General features: G+C 42.8%; 1 protein-coding gene across 2 annotated transcripts in view; it reads right to left on the bottom strand.

The window, feature by feature from the left end:
* Positions 1–310: 310 nt before the first annotated feature.
* Positions 311–11986, bottom strand: part of LOC307046120 (rho GTPase-activating protein 5-like) — a 12535-nt gene continuing 859 nt past the window's right edge. For both annotated transcript variants that reach the window (XM_079692304.1, XM_079692305.1), the window contains exon 2: positions 311–4286. In XM_079692304.1, the coding sequence (XP_079548430.1) occupies positions 326–4069 (3744 nt within the window). In that variant the 5' untranslated portion in view covers positions 4070–4286 and the 3' untranslated portion in view covers positions 311–325. The remainder of the gene's footprint in view (positions 4287–11986) is intronic.

Genomic DNA, 11986 nt, shown 5'->3' on the forward strand with positions numbered 1-11986 from the left:
ATAGCATCTTTGAGTTAGTGTCTTTGAGTTAGTGTCTTTGAGTGATAGCATCTTTGAGTTAGTGTCTTTGAGTGTTAGTGTCTTTGAGTGATAGCATCTTTGACTGATAGCATCTTTGAGTGATAGCATATTTGAGTGATAGTGTCTTTGAGTGATAGTATCTTTGAGTTAGTGTCTTTGAGTTAGTGTCTTTGACTGATAGCGTCTTTGACTGTTAGCGTCTTTGACTGTTGGCGTCTTTGAGTGATAGCATCTTTGTTGCTTTCTTTTGAACTATCCTGCTTGCTAAAATCGAGATGGCATTAAAACTCTTCAAAAGTCGGATTCATGACAAGAAAGAACTCACCTTCTTCGGTTCTTTTGTCTTGTTCTTCTTCTTCTTCATCTTCTTGTCCTCCTGCTCGGGGTCGGAGGTGATGGCGGGGTTATCTATCCCACCTTTCCAGGGGTCTGCAGGGGAGAGTAATGGGTCTTCCTCGCTGCCTCGGTGGGCTCTTCCCTTTTTCTTTTTCTGCGTGGCAGGACCAGACTCTTCGCCATCGCTGTCCGATTGGAACCGTCTTTGGTAGGCCTTCGTTTTGCTGAACAGGATTTTAGAACGATGTTTGTATTTTGATGGCCGCCGTGCAGCCTGAGACTTTCTGTCAAACCCGTTCTCTTCCTCTCCTCCGTGGAGGCTGTGCGATCCACCGAAGGAGTTCCTTATTTTGACCAGGCGGCTGTGGGAGTCTTCGGGCACGGCGTATATATCGTCGTTGTGGTATCTGGACCTCAACAAGGTGTCTACTGGGTCTGCATAGTTGTCTGACGCATCCACGTCCTCACCGTGCGTCAATTGTCCGCGTGGGATCCTACGGTTGCTTTTCATGCCAGCTTCGATGGTTTTCAACAGGTTGGGGTCCAGCTTTTTGACATTAGGTTTGGGCAACACTGGTTTGGGCCGGACAGGTGGAGGCACTTTGTGGTTGCGCTCATGATCTCCAATCGGGGTGCTATGGACTGGGTACTCATTGCCTTCTAGGTCAATGCGGTACTTTGCCCGCTCGCTGGGTGTGGGGAGAAGCTGAACATCATCACCTATTGGACTGTAAGGTGGCGGGGCCTCGTTGTCATCATCAGATTCTGGGTAATAGGTGTTGTAAGCCGGGGAGTGGCTATGAGGCGAGGTGGGGAACACGTCTTCACTCGCTCCAGTGGTGCACTCCCGTGACGAACTGTCGTACAGGAAGGAACTCTCAATGTTCGGCTTTTTCTCCAGCACTTCGTTGAAGAAGGGTGTAAAAACCTCCGTCTGCCGATGATACTGTGACAGGGAATAGAGGGCCGTGAACTTGGCAGCAATCTCTGTGGCAATGTGCTCCCCCTCTGTCATCAGCTCCTTGATGGCATCATTCTCAAAGAAGTCTGCCTGACTGTCTGTAATCGCCACCATCTGGACAGGGATCACGTCCTGGACCTCGGCCAAAAACGCCCGCAGCGTCGCCATAGAAGCCTTGCGTTTGGCAGAGTACACCAAGATGTAGCCGTGGACTAGTTCATCTTTGCGGACACCAATGGCAGTGTGGTAGGACAGGACGGTGACCTGGATCCTCCTCCTGCTGTCCCCGATGATCTTGTCTAGTATCAGCGTGTTGCTCTGGCCAGGCTGCCCGGCGCTACAGCAGTGTGAGTCTAGGAAAGGGGAGAGGATGAGGTCAACGCTGAAAGGATCCCAGCACATGGCGCACATGACTATTCTAAGATCTGTCTCTGACATGTCTTTGATAGATGGCAGTGGAGCCAAGACGTCAAAGTTATGCTTCAATCCCTCAAGTACCGCTCGAAGACCCTGCTTAACCTGGAACTCGGTGAATTTACGTGGAAAGGCCACCGAGGGGATGTCGACGAAGGTGCACTGCAACTTGTTGGCCAGCTGTTGGCCTTGGTGCCTCAGGATGGGTATGTTTTTGCAAATATTATCCCTCTGATTGGCCAGGATTAAAATGAACGGAAGTGGCTGTGCAAACCTATCTCGTCTACTTTGTGCTATCTCTGCTCTGATTCTGCCTATGCAATCTCCAATACAGTTGAGGGACTCTATGGAGTTGAACACACAAAAGCAGCCATGTGGCTTGAAAGTGTTGACCCACGTATGGCTGAAGAGAAGCGTGGAATTGACATCCACGGGAAGAAGCTCCAGTTCGTAGATTTTTCCATCTAAGGTGTACTCGTCGTCTGTGGACTGGGCTCTGATCTCGTTGGCGAGTTCCTGTGAGAGACCCTCCCTTCCCAGGAGGCAGAGGTTGATCTTATCAATGTTGGCACTGCTATAGTAAAGATTAGAGCGTCCGTGGTCCAGCTGCACCAACCTGTTTGCTAAAACCTGCTCTACTTTCATATCCACACAGTTTTGCCCACTCAGGCATGTCTCTTTAGTGGGATGGTATACAAAGCCAATGTGTTTGAGAAGGAGTGACTCTCTATCTGGGGCAAGTTTCTGCAGTGCTCTGTATCTGGGCTCCTCGTTCAGCACACAGTGGATCTCGCTCATTTTGTCGCAGCTGGGGGTGGCGTTCAGATCCAAGTCATAGAAAAGCTCAGCATGCTCAAAAAGCATTTCCTGAAAATCCTCTTTGGCCCTTTCAACTATTTCCTGCTGGTGTCTACAGTAAACATCCCTTCTATCTGATTCTGAGATGTACTTGTAGGCCTCGTCCTCCATGACAAAGCACATGACTTCCTCCCAAGGCTGCCCTGCACTGATGAAATGAACCCTATCCAGTGTCTTCTTGAACCTATCTTTCATCTCCCCCCTTCTCTTCTCAGACAGCAAGTGCTGGACGTGGTTATGGTAAATTCTCTCCCCATCAGGTGTTTCGAGGAGGTCAAAGGGTATCCTGCGATCGCTGATGTCGATATGGTCGGTCTCATCCCACGGCGTTTTCTCCAGAACGACAAACCAGTACTGGAAGTCAGTTCTGTTCCGGATCACACTCTGAGCCTCGGGCCAGGAGAGGTGCTCGACCTCGTCCAGGTTGTTGAGGAGGTTGTTCAGGGTTTTCGGTAGCGTCGTCAGGTACTCTTCCCTCCTTCTCCTGATGTGCTCCTGCTTCAGTTGTGCAATGTGCTTTGTGAACATGTTGCGTGCTTTCCTGGTGCCCTCCAACGTGATGAAATCATCATAGTCAGACTGGCCCTTCAGATTATTACTCACCGTTGTCCACGTGGTGTGGTAATCTCTCACTGTGTGCTTCATCACTTTCTCAAATCTATCAGTTAATGAGGCTACAAGATGCCGTTGGATTTTATAGGCGTCCAGGTATGGCACAGTTTTTGGCTTCCCCCTTGTTTTATCCAGCTGTTGGATTAGGGCGTTGAAGCAAACTTCTACGTTGATGTTGCACCGTGCTGACGTTTCAATTAGCAGCAGGTTCTTCTTGTTGGCAACAAAGGCCTGCAGGTCCCTCAGATGCTGGTCCACATACTCGTCACATTTTGTGGCAGCGATGACAATGGGCTTCTTTGACTTGACAATTTGGGAGTACACGCTGTTGACAAACTTCATCTGATCTTCAAACTTCCTATTGCAACCCTTGCTAATATCGATACAGAGCACAAAGCCGTCGATGTTTAGCTTTCCATCGGGCATCTGCCTCTGCTCAAAGTCCTGCTCCAAGCCCAGCTGGTCCGTACAGATGTACATTAGCTTTTCCGCCGACTGGAGCTTTGACGCTGCCGCCCGCTTGGTGTACGGCTGTAGGTTCGTACTCCGATGCGGAAGAAACGTCTGGTCATCGATAAACTCTGTCTGTTCAATGACTTGTAATTTACAGTCCAACCCATCGTCGCCTCGATGCGCCACTTCCCCCCAGTACAGGAAGTGGTCATTGTTTACAACTCGTCCCCCAAAGTCTATTGTGCTCAGAACTGAGGTGTGCTCTGAGTAGTAGCTGTCCGCATTGGGGCGCATGTACCGGTTGCATAGGCAGGACTTGCCAACGCCACAATTCCCTTTCTCTTTCTCCGTCCCCGAGAGGCCAACCACACTGAGGGCGAATGTCGGGGGGCGTGCATCCTTGTTCTTGGCCATTATTTCCCCCCACGCATCGCTGACTTGGTCACTTCCAGGAAAAAGGTCAAGATATCATTCCAGTTCTGCTCGTCAGTGGTACAGGGGCACATTCATCCTAATTTCCCTTGGCAGTGGTGTATCCCCCTCCAACTTAGTATATCTCTCTCTCTCCACTTCTGTCCTGGGTCTTCTTTAAGCTGCGAGAGAACAGCTGGCTTCCCCTTTTATCACCTGCCTGCAAGACATGGAGTTTACAATTAGGAAAAGATAAAAGGCAAAACAAACAAAACATATTGGCACTGATTTGTCCTCTGAGCCCTTTAGTCTCCTTATCACAAATAACATAATTAGCTTTTTGTTTCCCCGCACATCCCTCTAGGACATACATGTACACGTATGCACGGTGTGGTGGTTTTGAACAACAAATCAGACATGTTAATCAGGCATTACAGAGAGTTATACAACGGTACACATTATCACACTTGTGCAGGACAAAATAATCCCTCCTAAATAGTAAAAGCTTAACAAAAAGGCTTTTGATCAGCCTTTCATGTATTAGTTACAACGTGAGCTGGTCTTAAAACATCACAGTTGTAGGTTTCTAATCTAAAAATATGATTTTAAAAAAGCCTCCTGCATTTTGAATTCCTTTTACTACAATATGAAAAAGGACTTTTTGGATGACAAAAGGTGACAGTATGATTCATATCAAAAAAAGGGAGAGTAATTCAATCAGGGGCCGTGTTCAGCAATGTCACGTTCCTCTCTCAGAGAAAAATAAGTGCTTTCAACCTATTTGTGCCGAGGCAGGATAAAAATGGCATGCAACTCCAGGCCTTTGACAGCCACTGACCTAGAAGTGATGAGCGTCCCCATGAGAAAGAAACAGAAAATAAATCAGTTCACAGATTTGTCATCATCATCGGCACATGATGAGGGTTGAACGTATAATCCTGATTACTTTGCCCGTTGTTCTCTTAATACGTTTTGCCTTACATTCTAGTTATGACTAATCCTAATTGGCACTCTTCATTATGTGTGGAAGGAAATCATTTAGCTTCTTGCACAGTATCTTTTCCACACACAGCGTAAAATAAGTGTTAAACTGAAACATGTTGCATCTGATGGTCTTTTCTATCTGTATCATCTGGGATTGTCACAGTCAAATAAGCCTTTAACTCTTGCATGACCTAACGAGTGGCTGATAACTGATAAGTGCGGAGAATTGCAGTCATTGTTGTGTTTTACAGAACGATGGCAATCAGCCAGTGAATTTGCCTGCGTGAGCTGGAACCGCTAGCTGCAGCGCGACGGCATGCTGAGCCTGAGAAACTGCACTAGAGTCTAAACTCGTTGTTCGACACGAGGCAGTGAGGTTTCCCCTGACTGTTTATAGAAGACGAGGTGATGAGGTCACCTGTGTGGGGGGTTTCGTGCAAGGAGAATAGACTTTGGGGAGTCCAGCACATCCACAGCCTCCTTTAGAAACAAGCTAAATGTATGGAAATGTATTCAGAAGACGTGCAGTTATCTAGTATTTCACAGGGAGATCAAATAACGCATTTGCTGTTGTGTTAACACAGTTGTGCATAACCTGAAGAATCAGAAACAGGTTTATCACCAGGTCGGTTTACACTTACGAGGAATCTGACTAGGTGTTGTGGTGCATACATAAAAGTAAACCAACCATTAAAACACAGATAAAAAAACTAGAAAAATATAAAAAATATAATAATAAATATAACAGTATTTACATTACATTGCAATGGAACTGAATAAAAATGAATAAAATATGGAATAAAAATAAAAATCGGCAGTAATAAGAAAAGGAAACAGATGTTGTTGGACTTGTAGAAGTGCAGTAATCTATTCCAAAGAGAGATCAAATAACGTATTTGCTGTTGTCAACACTACACAGTTGTGCATAACCTCAGGGTAAACAAGGCCGAATAGCCCCCAGGAAATGTTCCTTTAATGTTTAGTCAGCTGATATATAACACTACCACCTCAGACAAGAAGCCTATTATCCCTCCAACACACCCAGGACATGAGCTGACGTCGGAAAGCAAACTGACAAGCAGGTTTGTCAGGTTTACAAATCCAACCAGCGGACGCTAGCTACTGTTCTGCTGCATGAACCTGATCCTCGCCAGCAACCAGGAATAACACACGACATACATGTGCACATACACTTTAAAGTGACACGAAAGCAAAAGGTATTTATATTACTAACTGTTGACAAATTAAAAAAGACTTCTACGAATTGCCTTCTTTCAACAAGCGGTGACACTGGTACTAATAAACATTTGGAATCAGTATTTGGCAAAAGACTAAGACCCTCAATTACAACAGCTGAAATCCATTAATATTGTGTTGATCGACTAACCAACAGATTATTACAGCCCTTGCACATACACTTTAAAGTGACAGTAATGCCTTAAAGCGAGGTCTCTCTGTTAAGAACTCGTGTTTTTTTAATGACCAAAGAAGCTTTACACAAATGAGCAAGTTTACAAATTGCCTTCTTTCAACATAAAGCAAAAACATTCCTAAACATTGAACAAACAGTACAACATGAGACACTTTTCTGACTGGGTACAGTGGTGATGATTAACATGTGGAATCATTATTTTGCAAAAGACCCTCAATTCCAACAACTGAAATCTATTAATATTGTGTTGATCGACTAACCCACAGATTACTACAGCCCTACATTGCTCCCTCTGATTCCCATCCAAACCACAGTGTTTGAGCAAATCATTCTCTCCGATTCAAACATCTGTTTTGCTTTATGCTCAGCCAACATCAAGTTCTATTTTCCCTGTTGTCAACACACAGGGTCCCTACAAGACTCATGAGGCGCTTTCACACCGGAGTACTTTTCCCAGTATAGTTCCGATATACCGTAATTTTCGAACTATAAGCCGCGCCTTTTTCCCTATTTTTCTACGCTGCGGTTTATATAACGGTGCGGCTAATCTATGGATTTTTACAGCTAACGGCCAACACCTTTAACTCTATGGGCTCTATGGCCGGTCCGCGGACCCCCACCTTTAAGCGGCGGGTTCCAGCAGGAAAAGCTGGAGGCCGGAAAAGAGTGAGACAGGTAGCGCGCAAAAGTAAAAGTGGAACCGAGAGTGGTATGTCGCTGCTGCGGCTTATACTCAGGTGCGGCTTATAGTCCGAAAATTACGGTAGTTCAGAAAAAAAATCCGCAACTAGAGCTTAGTTCATGAGAACCTTTCCACCCCCTGCTAGAGAGCAGGCACCTTCATGGGAGAAAAAGGTTCCCATTTCTGATTGGCTGGGCGGATTGCAAACCACGCCCCTTAAAACTCAAAAAGGGTTTTGTGAAGCCGCCATTTTATTATGAGTTGAGGATCTGTGGGGTTTATTCTCCCAAAAATATAATTTACAATTTAAGCATTTGGCAGACGCCTTATTCCGAAGTGACTTACAATTACAGGGACATTCTCCCTGGAGTAACCGAGGGCTAAGTGCCTTGCTCAAGGGCACACTAGTAGTGGTGTTCCAGGCAGGATTTGAACTCGCAACCTTCCGATCATCAGCCCACCTCACTATCCATTAGACCACCAAAAAAGATATATATAATAATAATACTTTTATGAGATCCATTTGTGGCGGACGATATTTAATTGCGGGGACCCGCCACAATTAAATCAATGTATGGGAAACACTGGTGTGACAGCGCCTCTGGATAGCTGCTAACATGTGTGAAGAGAGGAAGGGTAGCAGAGCTTGTCAGTTAGCTGTAAACACACAGGTGGAGCTTCTTATAACTGCAAAACATCACAGCTGAAACGTGTGCAGCACAAATAGCTAAAAGTAGCCTCATGATTATAATTCACTGCAGGGGGGGGGGGGGGGGGGGGGGGATTAAGGTATCACTTGGCAAGCTGGTTTTAGAGATGACTAAATGATGTAAAGCCTCAAAACCCAGCGGACACACTGCCAAAGTCGGTAGAACTTTCAAAGCTGCACCCAGCCGAAGGTTTTAGGTAAGAAAGAAACTTGTTTCAGTCTGAATCTCAAAGAGGGGCTCCAACAGAGAAAAGGGTCTCATCGTCTTTAAATGAGGTGCCACGGGCTCATTACGTTCCCCTTCCCTAGAAGACATTCTGATCTTGAGTACAGACAAACCCACTCCCACTGGAAGACATGAATCAAAACTTAGAAGTAAACTCCAAACTGCGTCCTATGAGGCAAAGATGGAGCTCTCAAGACAGACATGAAAGAATTGCCCTCTTTTCTGACTATAAATCATGACAGGCGAGTCAGGGCCCCCCCCCCCCCCCCCTCACAGGATTACTGGGTACTCACTTTCACATTTTTAAACCATTACCTGTCGCTGGCATTTTTCAGCTGCAGGCACTTTTAAATGTCAGCTAACCCATCATCAGGATTGCTGGAGTTGTACATCAAAAGCAACAACACGCAAACGTTCTGAAATCTTAAGTGAAAGTGTCTCTGCTGTAAAGTGTGTAATAAGAGGCCATCCCATAATAAGGAATCATCCTGCTGAGTTAGTGGCATCATGCTTTTCATTTTCACTGTGCAGTTGCTCAACAAAAGATCCATGCCAGTAGAAACAAAGCTTTGTTTACATCGATGACTTTAGTGCAGAACTATGCGAGGCACCAGGCAAAGTATATTTTCTGGATCTTTATAAACAGATTATTTTAAACGTGACTCTCTCCCAGAGTCCAGATTCAGACCTGAGCATCTGTCTATCCATATATCAATCTATCTATCCAGATATCTATCCATATATCTATCCATCTACCCATCTATCTATCCATATATCTATCCATCTATCCATCTATCTATCCATCTATCAATCTATCTATCTACCTATCTATCAATCTATCTATCCATCTATCTATCCATCTATCTATCCATCTATCTATCTATCCATCTATCAATCTATCTATCCATCTATCTATCTATCTATCCATCTATCCATATATCCATCTATCTATCTATCCATCTATCTATCTATCCATCTACCAATCCATCTATCTATCGATCCATCTATCTATCCATCTCTATCTATCTATCCATCTATCTATCCATCTATCTATCCATATATCTATCTACCCATCTATCTATCCATATATCTATCCATCTATCCATCTATCTATCCATATATCTATCTATCCATCTATCTATCGATCCATCTACCAATCCATCTATCTATCTATCCATCCATCCATCTATCTATCCATCCATCTATCTATCCATCTATCTATCCATCTATCTATCCATCTATCTATCCATCTATCTATCTATCCATCCATCTATCTATCTATCCATATATCCATCCATCTATCCATCTATCCATCTATATAGGCCATCTGACTGTTAAACACTAGGGATGGGAATGATTAATCGAATATTCGAAATGATTCAGGTATTCGAATACGAGTTATTTTTTGTATGGGAGGAGTGCCTAAGTTAATTACATATCATCAAATGGATTAATTAAATGTATACGACAGTGCCATTTTAAATATCTCAAGAAAAATATCAAAGAAAACCTTATATTTATTTGAAATTGTATTTATGTATTTATATTGTATATAGACTATCCTTGCACTATTTTAACTATTTGATTGTGTTGCACTGTTGGAGGAGCCTGTGACCTCAGATTTCCATTGTCATATCTACACTGTACTTATGTACACTAAAAGCCTTGAATCTTTCATCTGTATATCTGGTCTCAGGGCAGACTGTACAGACATGCCTATTCATTTCAATCAACACTAATAAAGCTGATATCAACATCTCAAGAGCATCCATCTTACACGTTATTGGGACAGAAGTTGTTACGGCTGCTATTGGCAACAGCAACCACATTAAAATAATGTTTCCAAACAACATGTTCTACCTTCACGACAGCTGATATCCAAATTAATTTTAACAGCTTTGCTTCAAACACAACGAGGAGAAAAACCCCAGACTGTGACGATGATAGTAAACAGAACCAAATCTAATTATTCACGAGTTCTTGAATATGCTAAAGAAAGATAATGAAAGAAATGGATTGATTTATCAGGTAACACTACTTTAAACACGACCCTATGTATATCTGCTACTGTAGAATATGTCCATATTTCTGATGCTGTACTTTATTTGTCATTTAAAGAACATCCAAATTATCTAGAATATTCTGTATTCTTTGTGATATTTGTCTTTTCTACTGTGGATATGTAATTGCCTTAACATAGAGCTGCTGTAACAAAATCATTTTCCAATTTTGGATCTATCTATCCATCCATCCATCCATCCATCCACCTACCTACCTACCCATCTACCTACCTACCTACCTACCTACCTATCCATCCATCCATCCACCTACCTACCTACCTACCTACCTACCTATCTATCCATCCATCCATCCATCCATCCACCTACCTACCTATCTATCCATCCATCCATCCACCTACCTACCTATCTATCCATCCATCCATCCATCCATCCACCTACCTACCTACCTACCTACCTATCCATCCATCCATCCATCCATCCATCCACCTACCTACCTATCTATCCATCCATCCATCCACCTACCTACCTATCTATCCATCCATCCATCCATCCATCCACCTACCTACCTATCTATCTATCCATCCATCCATCCATCCACCTACCTACCTATCTATCCATCCATCCATCCATCCATCCACCTACCTACCTACCTACCTACCCATCTACCTACCTACCTACCTACCTATCCATCTATCTATCTTTATATATTTAATGCAATAGAAGAATGACCATATTTTACATCACCCCAGTACGCTGAAAGGTCTGCATATATATATATATATATATATATATATATATATATATATATATATATATATTTGACTTTTTCGATCTGTTTTATTTTCTATTTTGATCTATTTATGCTGTATATTTGTTTATTTTTGACACATTATGTGCAATGTCTTGTTTTAAACACGCTGCTGTAACTAAACATATGACAATTGTTGGATGAATAAAGTATATTGTATCACTCCACCCATCTATATATATATTTAAGTTATTTAACAGTATATACAATAGAAGAAAGGCCATGTTTGATATCACCACAGTACACTGAAAGATCTGCACACGTATAAATATTTTACTTTTTCAATCTGTTTTATTTTCTATTTTGATTTGTTTATGTTGTATATGTGTCTATTTTCTAATGTTAATTATGTGCAATGCGCTGTTTTAACATGCTTTTGTAACGAAAACATTGCCCAATTTTGGATGAATAAAGCATATCTTATCCATCTATATATTCTTTTTTCTTTCTTCTATTGCATATACTGATATATATAACAGTATATGCAATAGAAGAAAGGCCATGTTTGATATCACCCCAGTACTCTGAAAGGTGTGCATATGGCTGCAGAGACCCAGTATATCATTGAATAAAAGCAGGATTGTCCCTTTAAAGAGAGTTTGGGTCATGGAGCTGCAGCAGTGTCCGATGCAAATGACATGCATGTCTGCAGGACAAGCCCACTGACTCCTGCATCTGAACACCACATACACACTTCATAAATTGCTCGTGTTAAAGTGTCTTTTCAACGTGTCTTTATAGCTCAAATCATTACAAAAACAACCTGGTTAATGTTGGAAAATCCAGATTATCACTCCTGGATGTGACCCTGCATCCATCCATACTAATGTTAGCGATTAGCAGGACATTAAGGTTAAAAAACAACCCAGAAACTTCTAAAATAACTCGATAATGTGCTTTAAACTAACAGGAATAAGAGATGAAAGCTGGCTCAGTGTGAAGGCTCTTAACTGGGATGTCAGCACAGTCATTCAGATATTAATCTTCTTTTTTTATTTCCAAAGTAATTGTCCATTTGAGCCCCATTTGATTTAATTTGATGTCAAAATGAAACCGAT

The sequence above is a fragment of the Notothenia rossii genome (genome assembly GCF_949606895.1).
Source record: "Notothenia rossii genome assembly, chromosome: 7".
Taxonomy (NCBI): Eukaryota; Metazoa; Chordata; class Actinopteri; order Perciformes; family Nototheniidae; genus Notothenia; species Notothenia rossii.